Source organism: Gouania willdenowi, chromosome 13 (genome assembly GCF_900634775.1).
Source record: "Gouania willdenowi chromosome 13, fGouWil2.1, whole genome shotgun sequence".
Classification (NCBI taxonomy): Eukaryota; Metazoa; Chordata; class Actinopteri; order Blenniiformes; family Gobiesocidae; genus Gouania; species Gouania willdenowi.
This window is the reverse complement of record NC_041056.1, coordinates 16,174,036-16,195,528: the sequence shown is the minus strand read 5'-3', so window position 1 is coordinate 16,195,528 and position 21,493 is coordinate 16,174,036. Positions and strand designations below refer to the sequence as shown.

Here is a 21,493-nt window from a genome sequence, read left to right as displayed (position 1 = left end):
TTTTATACAGATGCCTTTGTGGGAAATAAATGAAGTATTGTGCAAGATTTGGTCTCTTCCTTATAAAGTTTATACATGAGATGTTTACTGTACACAATGAAACAGTGGCAGGATTTATTACCAACAATAAACGTGGGGGGTGAAAGTAACTAGTAACTTTTACCTTGAGTAATATTTAATTGAGCTCCTTTTTACTTGTACTTGAGTATTTTATGTACAACTTACTTGTACTTGTGTACAATTTCAATCAAGTACCAGTAATTCTACTTGAGTAGAATACATCAGTAGTACTCTTTTTACACCTCTGCTACCATGTCATTCCTTGTTAAATAAATGCTGTGCATAGTTGATGAATATGTTACAACCTTGCTCAACACTAGATGGCACAACTCACTGAGCTTTAGTTACTGTGGCCCTTAGTCATGATGACTGTGCGGACTGTCAACAATGCAGATTAACTGGAATGTGACGTCACTTGCTTGTCTTTCACCAGCCCAACACATGTATGTAAAGTAGCTTTTGGAGTCTAAGCAAAGGTGGAATGGAAGCTGTGCAGCTGTTCTTATTGTTTTCCCTTGAGATTTAAACATTCACAAACAAATACAGCAACCAGTGTTCATAAAAGGCCTGATAATCAAATCAGATATATACCAGGGTTGGGGTCAATTATAATTGTAATCGCGTAATTGATAATTAATTACAATTTTGGCGTAATTATAATCGTAATGGTAACTTTACAAATCTGTTGCCATTGGAATCGTAATTCACTTGTAACTGAGTTAAGATAATTTACTTTGTAATTGTAATTACAATTTTACAGAGTAACAATACTGTGAATGTAACTGACGTTTTGTACAAAGAGGTGTCCCGACCCCATATTGATATCGGATATCGGTCCGATATCACCCAGAAAACGAATATTGGATTTTATCGGACCGCATCTAAAATCTGCGATGTATATTATATCTATTCAGTTGTAGAATACTGTAAATATTATGTTGAAGGTTAACATGTAACCAATTGGTTAATAATAAATGGGTCAGTTTTTCTCATACCTTCTGTTGCTGACTATTGTTCTCTGTTTGAGTGACATCACTTGATCAAACCTTTTCTAACATTCCACACAACAAAATAAGTAATAAACATATGTAAGATTTGTGCTGATATCAAATCGGATTGGTATCAGCCAATACCCAAGACTGTAATATCGGTATCGTATCAGAAGTGAAAACGTTGTATCAGGTCATCCCTAATAGCTATTGCTAAATTCCAACTCAATTGTCACTAGTTGGGCTTTTACATAAGATTTTATAATAAATGCACTAAAATATAAATGTGAAGATGATAAAACGTCATACTCATGCATGCAATCATCCCAACGCTATATAAATAAAAGTTAGTAAAATTGTATTTGAACGTAATTGTAATTTACTTTAAGGCAGAAAATAATAATTGTAATTGGAAAAAATGTTGGTAATTGCAATCATAATTGAAAACCTATTTGTAGTTGACCACAACCCTGGTATATACCAAGGGTTGTAACTTGTGGGGGTTATTTTTGGACACAAACATGTAAAGGATCCTTGTATATTCTGAGCATGTCTCCACCATATGTGCTGCTGCACTTCCATCTGAAGGTGACTGTAACGCGACACCACTGATACAGCTGATAATGGCTACTGTGATGAGGCCTCAAGACAAACATTCAGTCACAGCACGAAAGATGCAGCGGAGTAATTTAAAAAAAAAAAAAAAAAGGCCTTTATTGCTTAAACCCTAATAACAGTACATTCATATTAGCCCCAATATGATACTACGATTGACCCTGACAAAGGCGTTGTTGTTGTGTAGGATTTTCAAGGCAATGTAACAACATATGCACAAATCAGGAAAAATGAAGGACAAAAAGGAGTGAACATTAAGACGTGATTGAACCATAACATCCAGTAAAATGTTTATAACAGACCTCAGAAGAAACGGAAAGCTTGATTGTAAACCCGAGGTAACTGAAAATATAGTGTTTAAAAGGTTTGGATACACCAATAACCCAACTTGTATTAATCGTAGTTAATGTGAACACAATGACACATACACATACAATGTGGGACGCACAACAAAATCCATATCTCAATAAAAGCACATGTTTTGTTCAAAGCAAAAACAATTAAAGCCTTTTCTTTTTAAAGCCCCAATGAAGTTGATTTAAAGAAACATAAAGTGAACATTTAGGAGTTGCTATTAGGAAACAATTGCCTACAAAATCTTTGGATTTAGATTTAAGAAATAAATATAAATTGTGTATCAAAATTATCAACCTTGCATACAGACAATAAAATAAGGCTTAGAGTGTATTTGACTGTTTTCCTATTGTTTACCTAAAATATCAGTTTATACTTTCTCACCGACTGCTCTCTGACATGTGATTGTAACTTACACACGCAAAAAAACTAAAACACACAACATTATGAGACTCATCTGTATGTAAGAGGCTGACACAAGGAAACACAATGAAACAAGTCACAGAAAATAATCGTCATGTGATTTGCAGATTGTTTGCAGTTTTTGGTTCGAGTGCTTCAATATGTGAATGTAGATTCAAGAGAAAACCATATTGCGTTTTCCCAGTAAAGTAGCATATTTAACGGAACTACTGAATAAATAAACATCATCAAAGGTACCATTATTTGTGTTTTTGTTGTACATTGTAGACAATGCATTTCATGCAGTATATTAAAGTATAAGTACACCTCCAGCTGACCTGCCATTAGGGGAAAAAAATAAAATGCCTTGATTATGGGCGTTGCTCTTAGATTATTTAGGACACGCCCAGTATTAGCAGCCCCACCCCCACAGCGTTGCATAGTTCCAAATGGAGCTGTCAATCAATGCTAACTGAGGGCTGTGAGAAGAGGAAAATTAGTCCCTCCTACCATCTTTTATAGGAGGGGCGGAGCCAACCGATGCAACTGCTCCAGAAAGACGTCACTGATCTAATCTCAGCTATTAGCAAAATTAAAATGCAATTGCAGGTGTTCAACACATAGAGGGCATTTACAACTAAAAACGCTACATTCAGCAGAAAAAAGTGGTTTTAGGGTGTACTTACACTTTAAGGAAACTACATTTGACACAAAAGAAAAACAAAAAAACTTTGTATAGCTCACTTTAAAGTCCAAAAATCAAGATAATCTGTAAAAAAGACAAAAACACTTATTCGGGTCTTTGTCTACCTTTAAAGTTAGACTAATGCCAGTGTTTTCAAATACTAAAGTGAAAGCATCCCAAACAACATTAGAAATGGACCAATAAACCCATGTAACATTTAAAAAGGATGACAAATCAAGATCAGTTTGAACAGAATCAGAATTTAAAATTGCATAAAAGCATTAGGTGATCAGTTAAAGTAATAAACAACCAAATTATACAATAACTTCTGAATTTTAAGTGATCAGCAAAGTTGGACACATCACTATTATTATTATGTGTTGGTAACATGTGCTTTCAAAATCCTGTGTGCGTATCTAGCCATTCCCCTGAAAACAGTTTGAGGTTGAAGAGTGTTCAATATCGTTTTTTTGGTGTGCAGATTCATCCTTCCTCATACAAGTTCATCCTTCTTTCACAGCTCATAGGAGTGTGAAAAGTTAAGTCTTGATAATGCAAAAGCATGGTTTACATAATGGACTCCGACTTCCCGTCATCTGCTCTGTCCCTCGCAGGTTTTTTCTCAATCAGCGGCGAGTGTTCGGGCGCAGCAGGCGACAGGTCACTGTCTAGCCTGACCTCGCTAAGCTCCACGCCGTCCTTTTTGGAGTTACGGTCCACAAAGTGCTGCAGGAGCCCTGCTCCAAACGCATCGCCCTCAACATTCAGCACGGTGCAGGTTCGGTCACTAAAGAGGAACAAAATGGATGAGTCATTCTCATATTTGAATTTTCACGCCTCCTAGACAGTTACCGTGTAGCAGGGTTGGGGTCAATTATAATTGTAATCACAAATTTGTCATTTTAAAAATCTGTTCCCGTCATAAATGTAATTACATTGTAATTGAGTTTAGATAATTAACTTTGCAATTTCCATGAAAATGAATGAATTTAACACAGTTCTATGTACAGTTTTACACATATCAAGCTTTCCCACATTTTACCATTTAAAAAAAAAATTAAATCGAGGGCTATACTGACAAAAAAATATTAAAACTTATATTTTTATTGATTATGTAAGGAAAGAAATTAGATTATAGATATTAGTTTTTATTTATGATTTAGGACTCGTTATCATAAGAGATGCTAACAGAAAGCTAACACAAGAGAAAGGTTAACCTTAATTAGGTTATTTATTTCACGCACAGAAATTGTGATGAATTGAAAACGTAATTGTAATTGACTTTCTGAGGATAAAAATGAATTGTAATTGAAAAAAAATGCTGGTTGCCTTAATCATAATTGGATTGTAATTGAAAATGCAACCGTAACTGAAAAATGTAATTGGCTCCAACCCTGACGTGTACTCTTCTTCTACAATTTAAAGAAAAAAAAAAAAAAAGGCTAATATTTTGTACTCACACAAGCCAGTCAACAGCCAGAATGAGGGAAATGTCACTTGTGGGAAGTCCTATAGCTTCCAGGATGATGGCTAACGTCAGCACACCACCAGCTGGAATACCTGCTGCTCCCACACTGGACGCTGTAGCTGTTACACTGACACAGAACAAACACTTGTTATAAACCAGTGAACAACACAGAAAGTTATATGAACACTAGGGGTGGGACCGAATTGTTTTTCTCTTAGGATTTCACACGTCGACTCTCTTTAACCTCTATCGTTATTGTTCTAAAACAGTGGGTCTTCAACATTCTGCTTAGAAAACTAATTAAAACTAACTATGATAACGGAAATGCCTCCTGAATAGATTTATTTAATAGTTTTTATCATTTACAGTCATCTTCCACCTGGTGTGGGACCAAAACTCAGTTAATGTTCTAGTCAAGATCATTTTTACCATAATTTTGTGTGTTTTGTGTCATTTTGTTGTTGTTTGTCTGTTATTTTTATTATTCAGTATATTTTTCTCTCATTTTGTGTGATGTTGGTGTTATCTAAATTATTCTCTGTGTGTGTGTTTTGGGTGTCGTTCGGTTGTTTCTGTTATTTTTGTGTATTTTGTAGTGATCTTGTTTCTTTTTCTCTCTTAGTGTGTGTCATTTTGTGGAATTTGTTCTTTTTATCATTCTGTATAGTTTTCTCCTATTGTGTGTGTTTATGTTGTCATTTTGTGAGTTGCTGGTAATATCTAGTATTGTTAGAATTTTTAACTGTTGTCAGATTTTTTCAGATCACAGATTTTGTTTATCAAATTTTGGTAAACAAAAGAGGTTTACATGGACTTTTTTTAAAAACTTTCATAGGAACACAAAGAAGCACAAGTTGTCATTTTGACTGAAAAAGTAACTAAATAATTCTGAATGCCTTCACTCCTATAGAACTCCATGGCCTCGATGATGTCATTTCAAACGGTAAAGTTGTTCCATTTTTAAAAGTTAAGAAATGGTTTGGCGTTTTGTTAGGCATAGATCTTCTAATAAGGACATTTCAAAGGTTTTATTTAGGCCACATTTGTAAAAATAGAGAAGGATCCCTTTAAAAAAAATCAACATTTATTCTATTCATATTAAAAAAAAAATTATATTCAGTTTGAAACTTGAAAAGCCAAACATTTCATTTTGATAAATATGACAATTATAAATGAATAAATTCCTTAATTCATCTAAAACACTTTTTTATCTTTCAAATATCGGATCGTATCAATGCAGTGTATCATATTGTGAGCTCAGTGCAGCGTCCCACCCCTAATAGACAGTCTGTGTTTTATTGGCGTTCATACTCACAGGATGGTGATGACTTGGATGAAGTTTAGTGAGGTTTCATTCAGCTGAGCGATGAAAACTGCAGCGACGCACTGGAAGAGAGCAGCTCCGTCCATGTTTACTGTTGCTCCGATGGGAAGGATGAAGCGGCTGATGTGCTTAGACACGCCGTTGTTTTCCTCTACGCACTTCATCATGAGAGGCAGCGTGGCCGAGCTGAGGAACGATAGAATGAGAATGCAGAACATGTGTGAGAAGCTAATAGAACACAGGCGTTTAGTCAGGGGAGTATAGAGGAGGCGGTTTATTACCTGGAGCTTGTTCCAAAGGCCGTTGCCAAGGCTGTGAATATCCCCCAGAGAAAGGTATAGGGGTTTTTCCGTGTGAAGATGAAGTATATCAACGGCAACACGAGAGCACCATGGATGAGGTGCCCTATCATGCAGCACGCAATGTATTTCCCTAAACTTGCAAACAGCGCGCCAACATTATCCATCTCCACGATCTTGCCCGCTACGAGGAACATGATACCCACTGGTGCATACCTGCAGACACAGCACACAGACCAGACATTTCAAACCTTCCATAACACAGATTCAGACAGAACACGTGTCAAACTCAAGGCCCGGGGGCCAAATCTGGCCCTTTACAGCATCCAATTCGGCCCGCAAGAGAAAGTCAAAACATCAAATTCCCCTCCAGATTGGTTCTCATTATAATTCACAACCTTTTCAGAAATGTCCTAAATCGAACTTACTGTAGATATATACATAAGAAAATATTATCACATCAGAATATGAAATTACTAACTATCTTAAACGTTATCTAAGAAAAGGTGTCCCCTTTGAAGACACGTCGAACAGAGTAAACAGCACAGGGGCAATAACTCCGTAAAAAAATAATTGCGCAGTTCTCATTTTCAAATTTCATCAAGGTATTGATACCCTGAAGCCACACACCAAATTTGGTTATCCTATTAAATGGTTTCTGAGAACAGCTGTCCCCTTTAACCTGTACGGACGGAGCTCAAACCTATATCCCCCTCAAAATCAAGGACATCACTTATTGCTTGGATATCGTCTGCCTTACATTCTTTATTTACCATTTACACCTTGAAGTGCATTAAACTGCTCCGTATTTGGCCCCTGAACTAAAATTAGTTTTACACCCCTGCTATAGAGCATCAAATTAGGCCTGCAGGAGAAAATAAAGATGTATCATTGTGTAAATTAGAAAATAATTCAGTTGTAAGTATTGTAGCCCCTGCAAATATCCATGGATACACAATTACTCACAATCATTTTTTAATCTCAAATTGATGAAAAAATAATTAAAATAACTCAAAATCCTGCAAATTTCCTCAAATTATTCAACTAAACTGAAAAATTGTGTATAATATCAAAGAAATGAAAGTGAAATTAATGCTTGGCTATAGTCTGCCTCATATTTCACATGTAATTTATACCTAGAAGTGTAAACTAGGGCACATTAATGTTGAAATTACTCATTTTCCAGTATTTGACCTCTGAAATTAAATGAGTTTGACACCCCTGAGCAAGAAGCATTTTGTGCGAGTTCAATGTAGCCTTTTTGCCGAGCAGCAGCTTTTACACACTTCTAATCTGCTAACATGTGGGTGTCCTTACCACATGATCCAAGACACGAGCACCATGGTGGCCTCATTGAAAGAGTTGAAGAATTTGATCAGGATCTCTCCTTCCTCGCCGAGCTTCCGTAACGCCACGCCAAACACAATCGCAAACACAACGAGACCCAGAATATTCATGCCATCCTGGTCTGTTCCGATGGGCACCTGACCAACAGACAAACACAGAAGAACAACTGAATATCCTTTATCCACTAGAATAAAGGAGTATGACAATAAGTAATCTGTCTTTAGCTGGAATGTGTACAACCACATTGTTTTACTTCACTCACCTTCTCTACTGTGTAGTTACCATCTGTTCCATTTATTTTGACCAACTTATAAGCTGTTGCATACTAGACAAAAAGGGGGAAAAAACATTAGTTTTATACATATGCAAATATTTTGATTTTGCAGGACATGTGTGTTCAAAAACATAAACATCCAAATTAAAACACTTACTGACTGAAAGGCAGCTGAAACCAGATTAGAAGGTAAGATGTTTCTGTGGAGGGAAAAATCACAATCACTTAAACTTCTAAAATATAATAGAATAAAATAAACCTTTATTGATCCCGATAGGGGAAATTCACACATTGGATAATAGTGCAAGTATTCAACTGTGGGATGGATAAAAATAAAATAAAATTTAAAACAAAACAACAGCGACATAAAAAACCAACAATGTGCAAATGACAAATGAAGGAATATGGTCGGGGTTAAATCAGTGTTGTTATTGTACTAAACAGTGGTGTTAAACAGTTGTGCTGCTGTGTTACAATGAAGATTAACAAAGAGGAAGAAAACATGTATGTTTTGAACCTGATTTAGACTGAAAAAAAAATCCCAGATTTTTTAAAGAAAAATTTGAGTTTCGATTTTTTTTTTTTTTTTTACAATGCACTTAAAAATGACTGCAGACATCAAATATATTATCAAAAGTGCAACTTTATTGCTGTGATTGTTCTCAAGAGTTAAAATGCATAAAACAAGAAATCAGATAACTACATATAACATTACAATTAAAAAAAAAATAAAAAATTAACTCTTCTCTTCGCATCTCAGCATAGTGCGAATAAAACATTAAACATGCCTGTGGCACAAATATACAGTAGCCTACTCAAAGGGTAAACAAATGTAAACAAAGAAGGGGCGGGCTCACATCGCGCTACGGTAAGTAACCCACAAGGACGCAACACGAAAAAGTAAAAAAAAAATTGTGATGGAAAAAAAATTAAACACATAATAATATTTTTTTTTAAAAATTTGCTAAATAAAAATCGTTTTTATCTACAAATTCGATAAATCGATTAAATCAATTTTTTTGCCCAGCCCTAGTCGAGGCCTTGATTTTTCACAGACGAGCTCCTGTTAAGTCATTTTTACAGAGATGCTTGAGCACCACATTCACATCATAACACTGTGACATTCCCAGATTGGGATTAAAGTTATGCTTTGCTTCCTGTCGGTGATCATTTAAACAAAATTTGTGATTTTAATCACGTGGAAATAGCTGAGAAAATTTCACAATCTATTACATTTTCCCCCTTTGTGCCAATGGTGTGCTTCTACTTAGGTGAAAAAAGTATATTAATACACTTACGTAATAATATATAGGGAATGTCACATGAATTAGTCCAAGTGCACATTACCAGTATAAACCCAAGAACGCATGAACTCCTTGTGGCCCACATACGGGTGTAATCAGTGCTTGGTAATAGATTTAAAGTAATGAGGTATTAACTTCCTAAGCTCTTTGTAACCATTCCTTCTCCTTTCAATGGAAGCCCAGTGCATCAGGATTACATGTCATGTGACAGGAACAGGCTGAATGGTCGCTGAACGACAGCACCACTGCTACACTGCAGACTGGGATTAGATACTTATGTGTATTTACATCTTCCAAATTAAAATAGATTAAAGCACAATGTGGGTCTTTGACTTTGCTGCATAATTCTAGAATTAGTTTTGACAGCCTCAGATTAAAACCAATGCTGTGTACTGCTTTTGTACAGCCTCCAATCCAAAGTATGCACGAGGGCTGGGGTCAATTATTATTATAAATCACAATTATGGCGTAGTTATAATTGAAAAAAATCTGTTGCTGTTGTAGCCATAATTTAAATGTAATTGAGTTTAGATAATTGACTTTGTAATTGTAATTCTATGGAAATTTCATGGAAATTCTACAAAAACTGCTCATTACAGTTTAATTAAATGCAAAACTGGTGAACCATACAGTTCTATGGCTTACCCATACATAGTTAGCAATTATTTAAATATGTGTTTCATAACAACTTTTCTCATTCTCTTCAGGATCATTTTTACAATTTAAAAAAATGAAATTAAGCGTTAGAGACGCAAACCAAAAATATGAACACCAATGTTTTAATGGATAAGGAAGCCGAACTAAAACAAATTAGATGATAGTTAGTATTTTTAGCTTATTTTACATAAAAGATGCTAACATTGTAAATGAACTTTAGTAATTGAGAATGTATTTGTAATTGGAAAAAATGCTGGTCACTGTAATTGTAATGTTGAGTTGTAATTGAACATGTAATTGTAATTGAAAAAATGTTATTGACCCCAACCCTGTTACTACACACTAAAACCAAACTAACCTCATGTTATAACCTCATATTGATTGTTCATTTATTCCTGGCACACACATGAATTGAGTGGGTTGGGCTATTGTGCAACAAAGGTACAATAAATGTGTGGAATGTAAACAAGGTGTGCACACTGTGCTGTTACGTAGGTGTGGATAGTCTGTCATGACTGCCTGGAAATGGAAGTTTGCCACATATTCTGACGTCTTTGCAGCATCCTGTTACTGTCGTGTGTAGGAAAAAAAATACCTGGTTCTGTTTCATTTAGAAGAATAAATGCAGTCAGACCATCACACACAGGTATTTAAAGAGCTATGTTTAGCTGCAAATGTAAATGAAATATTTCATCAGATCTAAGAAGGTAAACATTGAGACATTAAACATTACTCATAGGGTGGATTGAAAAACTAAAGTTCAAGTCACAAGTTAATCTAAATCCATCTGTGTTCTATGTATTCTTTCTAATCAATATCGGATCGGGACACCTCTACTGACAACTTTTTAATTGTTGTATATATCTGTATTATATTTGTACATTTGTATTATTATTATCGAACTAACTTTTTTCAACTGTAATTTGTGCACTTGTATTTATCCCTTAATTAACAGTATTTTACGTATTTATGTACGTTATGTAATTTCCCCCTGGGAAAAATAAAGTATTTCTGATTGTCTACATTTAAATAATGAATATACCTCATGTAAAGTATAACCTTTGAAGGAACAGGAATCAACCCGGTCTACTCAAGTAATATGAATCATCATGAAGGGAAATTTACGTGTAGGGTGGAAAAAAAACACTATTAATATCCCAGAGCATAAGTTTTCCAAGAGGAAAACAAACAGGAGATAAGGAATGTCAACACGGATGTTAAGTACTGAAAATCAGATCTGACGTGTATCTGTCAGTGTGTAACACACACCACACACTCTGATGAACAATTCCTCCAGTAATTTCAACAACGCCGTTGGTGTCAAAACTCCCCAGGACCCCCACCTCAGCAGACTCGCTTTAATGAGAGGCACGGGCTTTCTATTCTGTCCTATTAGGGTAACACACAGTGTGAAAATGTGCATTAGCCAACAGTCCAATGGTAGGGGAATAAATAATGAGCAGGACAGGGTCAACCACGGAATGTTTAAAAGGGTAAAAATAGTTTTACCTGTTCACAGCTAAGGAGTAAATGTAATCTTGTTACACCAACTAAGACCAAGTTCAAATGTTATCAAGACTTTTTAAGTTGTTTTGTGATGTTAACAGGTGTTGTCCACTGAGGCCAGGCAGAGAGCAGCAACTGTAACCAAACACCATACTTAGCACAGAGCATTATGTAAGACTTGCAAATGTGTGGCATGTTAGCAATCATGCTATAGTGTCATGACAGTGTCATTTCCTAACCGTCTTTAGGCACACTAAAGAAGAACAGCGTGAACCGTCTAAGCACATTTTGATCTTTAGGTGTTGAAGGAACATGTTTGTTTTCTCCTAAACCCTTTTAAAAAATTACGAGATTCAGCGCAAACGTGTGGCAATATCTATTTAATTTTATTCTGTTCATTTCTTTATTTAAGTAGGGACAGTTAATGCACATTCAAAAAAATGTAAACATGCCAACGGCTAATTTCCATCTGTTGTCCCTAGACAGGCTGGTGTAATCAAATCTGCAAAAAGCAGGAGGTGCAGCTCTCTAACTTTTCACAACATGTAATCTACTGGATTGCTGTTGACAGAGATAACAGATGCCCACCGTTTAATGACCCTTCATCTTCACCCCCAGTGGGACGACCACATGAACAAGCATATTTTATAACTATGTTGGTATGTTTTTAAAGAAAAACCTTCCTCGTACCTTTTAGGCAATTTCTTGTTGCACAAATTCACCACAAACTAACAGTACTATTGCTCAATAAACTACTGTCTTCTAATTATCACTTGCGAGGAATAGAAATATTCCTAAAAACCCAAATTGAGAACAGTAACAAAAAAAGGTGCATTTCAGTTCATGGGGTCAGCTTATGTATGAAACAATCTATTTAGTACTATGTACTGTACCTGCTAAATGCTTTGTTTCAGAATCGTATGGAATGCCCCTCATTGACCAGTTTAGGTCACGTGATAGGCCACGTGACTAAGACGCGACGTACTTGTACTTCTGTTTTTGCTATGAATACGTTGATTCTTAAACTACGTTCTTCTTCTTCTGTGTAGTTTTACGCTGGTTGGCAACCAAGGCACGGACATGCTACGTATTTATACGTAATTGTTGTGATATCCATGCGTACGTAGTGCCCCTCATTAGCCAGTACTTCTGTTTGCCATTAATACGTAGATTCCTAAATTATGTTATGGAAAAACTAATCTTAACCCTAACCGTAAACTATGTTACGAACGAACTAACCCTAACCCTAAACTACGTAACGGACTAACTAACCCTAAACTACGTAACAGACTAACTAACCCTAAACTACGTAACAGACTAACTAACCCTAAACTACGTTACGGAGTAACTAACCCTAAACTACGTAACAGACTAACTAACCCTAAACTACGTAACAGACTAACTAACCCTAAACTACGTAACAGACTAACTAACCCTAAACTACGTTACGGACAAAGTAACCCTAAACTACGTAACGGACAAACTAACTAACCCCAAACTACGTAACAGACTAACTAACCCTAAACTACGTAACGGACAAAGTAACCCTAAACTACGTAACGGACAAACTAACTAACCCCAAACTACGTAACAGACTAACTAACCCTAAACTACGTAACGGACAAACTAACTCTAAACTATGTTACAGACTAACTAACCCTAAACTACGCTACAGACTAACTAACCCTAAACTACGCTACAGACTAACTAACCCTAAACTACGTAACGGACAAACTAACTAACCCCAAACTACGTAACAGACTAACTAACCCTAAACTACGTAACGGACAAACTAACTCTAAACTATGTTACAGACTAACTAACCCTAAACTACGCTACAGACTAACTAACCCTAAACTACGTAACGGACTAACTAACCCTAACCCTAAACTATGTTATGGACTAACTAATCTTAACCCTAACCCTAAACTACTTTACAAACTAACTAACCCTAAACTACGTTACGAACCAACTAACCCTAACCGTAACCTTCTGAAGTGGATTTGAATTTCTTGCCACTGTGAATTTGTACACGTGTATCGCTTGTTCAGCCACTTTTTGTCTGCAAGTAATGGTCATAAGACTTCCGGTAACGTATGAACAGCACCGTGGGTTGTCTGCATGTCTACGTAAGGCTACCCACTGTAAAGTAATAATATGCTCAATGGAGAGGCGGTGCTTTGGGGAAAAAATGTGTTTCATGTTTCCATTTGTTGAACACTAAAGTTAGCTTTTTTCCCCCAAATATCTAGAAATAACCATGTTGAATGTAAGTTTACTCTAGATTTAAAATGTAGTTGTTTTCCTTCCAAAAAAAAAAATGATAAAAAATGGAAGCATATTCTTTTATTAATATTCTTTTACTTTTCCTAGTTTTTTTTGTTTTTGTTTTGTTTCTTCACTGACAGGAATGGGCGTCATAATAAATCGCCTGTATTCGCTGGTTGTAATATTTTCCATTTTTTCCACTAATAATAGTAATAGCCCTGGAAACAAACACAGTCTGTCCCCCTCGTGTTGGAAACAGTTGGAACACGTGTTCTTAACTGACCACGTGTAGGAAACAGGAACAGGATGAAGTCTTGGTCAGTTTCTGATGAAATACTGTGTGTCAGTTGGTGTGTGTGTTCTTTGGGGGAAACGCGTGGAGCATTAATGACTAATGCGTTCATCATCATCATCATCATCATCACAAAGGAGCTGATGCAACTAGCTACTGAGTTTACACACACACACACTGCTGAACAAATAGACAACATCTGTGCTCTGTGTCCACTTTAAAGTAGTATATGTGTTTGAATGGATGGTAGAAAACTACATGGCACACTTATGAGAGTAGGAGAAGGGGTGGGTGGGTGAGGGTGGGCTCACCTGATCAGGTCCAGGAAAGAGTCGATGACCTCTTTGTGTGCGGGCACCTCTTCATCCAGGCCTGCCGGCTTGGTGACGGACACGGCTCCGGGTGTGATGATGTAAGCCATCACCACCCCGATGGAGGAGGCGATCAGGGTTGTAACCAGAAAGAAGAGCATGGCCCAGCCGCCCAGTTTACCCAGAGCTTTGGGGTCGATGCTGGCGGCCCCGGACACCAGGCTACACACCACCAGCGGGATGATGATCATCTTCAGCAGCCGAATGAGCAGCTCACCCGGGAACCCGATGTAGATCTTCTGGGTGATGGTGAGGTCCACGTTGCGTACGCCGAGCCCGATGAGCACGCCGACGATGACCCCGGCCACGGTGAGGATGACCAGCATGTTCTCCCTCATGATCCGGATCACCCGCTGGGACAGGGGCTCTGGATGCCGGGGTCCACTCAGCCCGTTGGACATCGGCTCGTCCGGGTGAGCCTCTCCGTTGGGCGGTTTACTTTCCTCCATGTCTATTTTCTCAGCCATTCTAGAAATGTAAAAAAAACTACTCTGAAATATTATCCTAAAAGTCCAAACACTTTCCTCAAACTGTCATAAAAGTCCAAATAGTAAATATAAAGCTCTGTTAATACAATTGATAAATAAGTTTAAAATAATAATAATAAAGTAAACCGCGCAGGAAATTCCCTGCGCTCCGACTTCCACAATGTTCCAGTGTTTGCATCCTGCTTATCAACTGAGCAGCGCAAGCCCCACCCCGTGTGACGTCACAGATGGGGGCTGGATTTCTGCATGACACCTGAGAAGAAGTGTGACCTGGCTGTAGGTAATAGGTGCGCCCATGGGTGCAACCCAAACACTGCCTTCACTGCACAATGAAACAATGAGTGTCTTCGTTAGTCAGGAATCTAAAGGCTTTTCAGATCTTTAAACATTAATCATTATACTGTATCTCTCATCTGCACAGTTTAGAACTATACTAACCTTGTCTCTTTGCCAAAGACAAGTATTATTTGTAGTATCTGTACTTTACTTGAGTATTATATTTGGGGGACACTTTTTACTTTCACTCTACTATTAAATAATTAATACAAGTGGGTAGGACTAGAAATGTTTTACACTTCTTCTTACGCCTTTTGAACATGACTATCTTTGATGAGAAGATGATCAAATATGGTTTTTTATTTATTTATTTATTACCAGTACAGTGCCCGTAGGAAATATGTCTTGCGACCCTTTAATTTACGTTCACCAACGTTATTTGAACCACAGACACAAAGACAGACAGAGATTCATTGCTTTATTGCTCTTTTTTGTAGCAAAGTTACGGTTTGCACCAAAGTCTTCAAGCTGCAGCTCTTTAAGGTCAATTATTGTTTGGTTTGTTAATTTTTATTTATTTATTTTTTAAATGTATTTAGGTTAAGCCTTTTATATTTATCTAGTTGTTGTGCAATGCCTTACTCTAATAATATTAGGAATTTGTATTTTGAACCAGTTACTAAGATGTATATTTAAATTGACTTTTATTTACGTTGTTCTTTTTATGTGTATGTGAAACCCTTTTATAAAAATTAAATGTAATGCAAAAAAAAAATAAAAAAAATAAAAATATTCTGCTCATATTTTCTCTTTAGTAAACCGTGGTGAAGACCACTATGCAAGCATTATGAATTATTTTGATAATAACAATATTATAACAATAATCTAAATATCAAGTACTTAGTATAAAAAACAAACAAACAAACAAAAAAAAAAACGCCATATAAGGGTGTGCCAAAAGAAAATTAGGCCACTGCTCTCTGGTCTGGACATTGCCTGCTAAAAACATCTGTAGAATCCTAAAAAAATACATATATTTTTAAAGATTTTTTTATATGTCGGTAACACCTTATACTCTGCTCTCATCTTGTTTTCAAGTCAATACACATTACATAATTGTATCTGTTTATATTCAAATTAACCAAGCTAGGATGAAAATATTTGTACACTTATGTTCAGACTACAATAACTTAGTTGTACTGATACCTACTGTGTTCAAAATTCTCCTAAAAAAAACTTCAGAACGTTATTCCCATTCATGTACTAAAGGGTTCAAACGCAGTTATCCTTCCAATTTAGGGAAAGTCTTGGACAGGAACTTTTGTGAAATCTGGGGGAACCTTAAGGGGAGTAGAAATCTAAAAGCTGGTGCTTTACTTTCCAGTTTCAGGCTATATTTGGACATTAATTCACTATATCTCTCATCTGCACACCTTCCAACTATCCTAATCTAGTCTCTCTGGCCTAATTTCCTTTACTGCTTACAGATAAGGCTCTTCATCTGTTCTTCTGCACTTGGCATAACAAAGGAAATTAAAATGTAATGTCATTTTTATTTATGTAGTGCTTTCAAACAGCCCACAGGTGACCAAAATGATTTACAAATGACCAAGCAACATTATAAAAACAGAAGTATTAAAAACAAAAAGACAAAAATCAAATTAAATGATTTTATTTAGTCACACTACAGCAGTGAAACAGTTTGAAATCACAAATTTCTGGCGAGCCCAGGGAAAGTGTGTTACAAATACAGCGAAGCCAGGATTAGCGCACAAGGTGACAAGATATATTTATACTGCATTTTATTTCAAGTAGATTTATATTTGATAAAATGTAAGCATAGAAGACAGTTGTTTGATGTCTATTGTATGCGATGTGTTAAGTTAAAAAAATAATTAAAATACAAAAAATACAAATTTAATCAGTAATGTCAGGCGACCCCACATGGGGTCACGACCCCAAGGTTGAAAAAGTCAGTTTTTTGTGCTCAGCAAAGTCCTGTTCACCAAACCTTAAAACTATTCACACAACATTGCAATATAAGTGTACTATTTATTTTTTCATTTATTAACACCTAGTTACATGGACAACTTTTTAAATTATTTGCCTAATTATTGTTAAAGTCAAGGATGTGTCCTCTGGGTTTTTGGGTTTCCTGGCAAAACTCAGTGTACAATCGACTAAAATGTGAATTTTTATGGTATATCAAAGATGCAGGTTGAGGCTGAAAAGAAGTGTCTATAAGTCTAGAAGTGACAGCTTTCCATAATACCACTTAACAGTAAAAAAAATAAATAAATAAATCTAAGCTTATTATTTGTTCATGTTTTGACAGTGAAATCTATTGTTCATGATCATAAATGTATTTGTTTACTTAATTTATCAATGATTCATCTCTGTAAATATCTCTTTTATGTGTTCTGCTTCTACAAAGGTTAAATAAGGTTAAATGTGAATAATTATATAGATTATGTATAGTAGTCAATGTCTTGTATATCACAAGTTTGATGATGAGACGATATAATATTGTTCTTTGGACAACAACATATACGATATTTGCTGATATCACAATGTTTGCATCGATTCGTTTCAGATGCCTTTTATGTATTTTAAGCATTATTATAAAGGTGTTACACTGAGCCAAACAGTGGTGCTTATGCCAAATTATTATTATTATTATTATTATTATTATTATTATTATTATTATTATTATTATTATTATTATTATTATTGTTATAAAGACAACAATATCCCTCTTAAGGCATAGGGTAGTGTTTGATACATTTAAAATGCTTATCAATGGCTTCAAAATGATTACTGAATAAGTAACTAAATGTACAATATTATATGAAGAGCAGTATTTTTTTTTACTTGATTCAGAATTTTTGCTTAATAAATGAACACATTTACAATATTATAAAACAAGAAGTAGGACTGTTCAACTGTGCCTGCATATTGTAATGTATGTTCAATGTTTAAAAAAAAACAAAAAAAAAAAACAAGCAGTATTTACTAACTTGATTCAGGAATATCACTGAATTGGTCCTTAAAATTTACAGTATTACAAGAAACTCATTTTGCTCACTGAGAACATCTTCTGTTCAACCTTTATGGGGTGTTTTAAGGATATTAGACCTACTTCAGTCAATTCTGACTGTCCTTCGTGTGGATTCTCAGCCCCTTAAAGCTGTAGTTTGTAGAATCGTGAGGCGCTCCACACTCCCGCATCCCCTCCTGAATGAAACTCACTGGTCTTCTTCTGAACGCTTGCGTGCACGTGCACACTGTGGAATGCTTTGCGACTGTTTTCTCCATAGAGACTAGTAACAAATGTTGGGACTTTTTTTTGTGTTTTTGGAGAGTATTCTGATGTTTTAGAGACATGAAAGCACATATCACTCGTTGCTGTGAGGACAGTAAGAGTCTCACAGTAACAGCCGCTCCTCACATACCAGCATCTGCAGCCAATCCCAGCTGATCAGAGCAGACACACACTCTATCCACACTGCAAATAAATTACGTGTCTTCTCTCCTCCTTAGATAAAGTTTCTCTTAGGTTTACAAGCTATTTATCTCGTCTATGTTCTCTCTCCCTCTGACTCGCTATGTGGGGCAGACTGTGCACGAACTGAAAGCAGATCACGCGCAGCTCGCCGCACTGGGGGACCTCTGCGAAGTCTGTTCCTTCTGAACACATTTGTGCCTTTATTCTGTTGCTTCTCCACCTCGGTTTTCCTTTTTCCACTTGCTTTGCCGTGTAACCGCTGTGCCAAAAGCCATAACGGAGACTTCTGCTGGAATATCTGCCATTATACTTTCCCTACTCTCAGATCTTGAACGCACATAGACTTTTGACGAGCAGCTCGAGCAGCTAATACTAATGTTTAAAATAACTCATGGGATTGCCCTGTTGGTAGAAAGATCTCCTATTGGCTGAAGTCCAAGGTCACGCTCCTATATTTCTAAAGCTCATTTACTCATTGTCTACTCAGAACACTTTGGATTACAATATGCTCAAAGATGATTATGGATTCTTGACCAAATAACAAAAAAAAAAAAAAAAAAAAACTTTAGCTTGCAGCTTTAAGTGTTGTTAATATTGAAATAAGTTCTAATAATCAATCAAGGATGGTGATATTCATAGCCATGACAAAGTGGAATGAATGCTACTTCTATCTCCTCCCAGAACACTCTCTTTTATTGGGATGTTGCAGTAAAGTGGAGCACATTAGCAGAGGTAGAAAGGCTTTGAGTGCACAGCTGTGGACGCCGCTGCTGGACTTTGACGATACCCTGTTGTGTGAGTTTATTTGCTCTCTTCTCAAGTGTCAACTCAACACAGGATGCAAGTTTTTGTAACAGTTGCACATCAGAGCGTATACTGCACATGAAACAACAAACTGCAACAAAAATATCGGCCTAATATTTGATAAGTGTGAATGAGAACGATGCCTTTTTTTGTGGATTCTGCGTGCGCTTCTCACTCGATCTCTGCTGGATTAATGAAATCACTTCGAAAACATTTCAGGACAAATTTAGAGAATAAAAGTGGTGCGTGAAAATGAAAGGTTGATTCTAAAACTGTGTGACAATAGAAAAGTCAGCAGGAGTACAAAAGCCCTACAGTCGGGTGAAGGGATTCAATTTTTAGTGTACGGGCGTTATATTACACTCAACAATAAACAGTCTTTTTTTAAAGGCGTCCCACTGGCAGAAACCTGTGGGAAAAGCACCTTTAACAGCAAAGAATACCCACAGGGCCACTGCTCAGGCTGGTAGGAAGCTGTCCTCTCAGAGGCCAGTTTGTTATTTCAAGCTTGTTCTTTGTTCTCTCTGACTGTGTGAGTGATTGGAGGAATCGCTGTGATTCTGTGAAATGCTCTGTGAGAAAGGTCCCATCGTCAGTTGGGTGAACCGAGCAAAGGGCCCCATCTTTAAAAACACACAGCACACGCTCAGTGCACATGATGTAGGGACACAATTTTATGGATAAATACGAACAATAGACAAGTTCTGAATGACGAGGCTAAGCAATGCAAACATCAACCATTTTATGAGAAATATTCTCTATTCATTCATCGTTGATATTTGATTGTCACACTTACATTTTCCTTCTGAAAATCTGAAAAGAACTGATATATAACCATTGTTTAGCATATGTTGGAATAGGAACATTTAGTAAAAGTGAGCTGTTAATTTCTTACATAGATGTCTAGTGTTGCACTCCCTGAATACATTCATTTACTGTATTCTCTATAGGTACAAAATCATTTGTAAAATAGTCAGAAAGATATGTTTTTATTTGGAAATGGTATCACTCAATCACAGTTATTATACACAAAAAATATATAGTAATCCGACAAAGAAGTATAAAGCATTTTTACCTTACATTGTCCTCTTGCAAGAGTATTTTTTAATGCCATCAATATGTTGCCACAGCTACAGAACAATTATATGCAGAAGTCCAGTTATTGCATTAGAGATAGCTCGGTCAGATGGCTAGTTCCTATAGCAACAAATTCACTTGACAAAATTAACAGAGATTTAAAGCTCAGATAATGAATGAATAAACAATATATTTTTTATATTTACAGTGTTCATTTTCTCGGCTAAAACTTCTCGCCATAGTTTTTGTCGATTACACTGTCTTAAGTAACAACAACTAGACTATGACTTTTTCTTTCCCTTTAGCTCGAGATCACAGATTGTTGGCGCACCTGAAAACACTGCACAAATAGGAAAGTCACGTGGCGTCTGGACCTGGAAAGAACAAATGTTGGACAAAGAAGCAGAGCTTTCTCAGGTTTCAGGAATTTTACAAGCGCAAGTCAATGAGGCTAAAAAAAACCCCTGAAATTTCTACAGGAGGAGAAAGACAAGAAACCAAATACCTGCAATGACTGTGCAGATAAAGTAATGCCCTGTCCATTATTTGGCTTTGGCTACAGTCATCAAGCAGACTTGAAGCACAAACAAGACTTTGCCTGTCTGCAAGCAACAATATCCTTCTTTCTACTTTAGGATCTTTCCTCAAACCACAAGATAAATGCAAAGAGAGGCATGTCCAAAAGCTACAAGATGAGGGGGAAAATAGCTGAGTCAGGATGACAAGTCAATGCTGCACAGTAATGGGAAAGAAATTTTGGAGCAAGGAAATGAAGCCTTCAAAATCTGTTGTGTTTTTTCCCCCTCAGGGAAATTTTTGTTTTTAAATCCTCGGGTTATAGTTCAAGACAATGTTGCATGATAGTAATGATGCAGATGTTCAACAAGCCACGAACCCATTGAACTACAACATGCTGCATTTACTTTATCCAGACCTGAACATCACATTCTAATATGGTAAACCTGCTGATTAATTAGAGTAAAACTTTATTCAAATCTAATTAAAATCCTTTTAAGACACTGCTTTGGGAATGGCTGCAGAGACACTTAAGACCAGGGGTGGTCTGAACATCTGGCATAATGGGCATCATCCCGGTGGGCCGTACAGCCGAAGTGGGCCAGTCCGGTC

General features: G+C 36.4%; 1 protein-coding gene across 1 annotated transcript; it reads right to left on the bottom strand.

Moving 5' to 3' along the window:
- Positions 1 to 1,763: 1,763 nt before the first annotated feature.
- Positions 1,764 to 14,888, bottom strand: slc1a5 (solute carrier family 1 member 5). Its single transcript, XM_028464828.1, has 8 exons — positions 14,156 to 14,888; positions 7,975 to 8,017; positions 7,806 to 7,868; positions 7,514 to 7,680; positions 6,179 to 6,412; positions 5,889 to 6,083; positions 4,566 to 4,700; positions 1,764 to 3,892 (listed from the first exon to the last, which is right to left on the bottom strand). Exons 1-8 carry the CDS (start codon positions 14,680 to 14,682, stop codon positions 3,673 to 3,675), a joined length of 1,584 nt encoding a protein of 527 aa, XP_028320629.1. The 5' UTR covers positions 14,683 to 14,888; the 3' UTR covers positions 1,764 to 3,672.
- Between the last annotated feature and the right edge of the window lie 6,605 nt (positions 14,889 to 21,493).

What these genes read in the sequence shown, in the direction of transcription:
- slc1a5 (XM_028464828.1), bottom strand. Translation starts at nt 14,682, where the DNA reads ATGGCTGAGAAAATAGACATGGAGGAAAGTAAACCGCCCAACGGAGAG. An exon ending in GCCTTTGGAACAAGCTCCAG is followed by an intron (nt 6,084 to 6,178) that starts GTAATAAACCGC and finishes ATCGTTCCTCAG; the next exon opens with CTCGGCCACGCTGCCTCTCA. An exon ending in ATCCAAGTCATCACCATCCT is followed by an intron (nt 4,701 to 5,888) that starts GTGAGTATGAAC and finishes GTTCTGTGTCAG; the next exon opens with TGTAACAGCTACAGCGTCCA.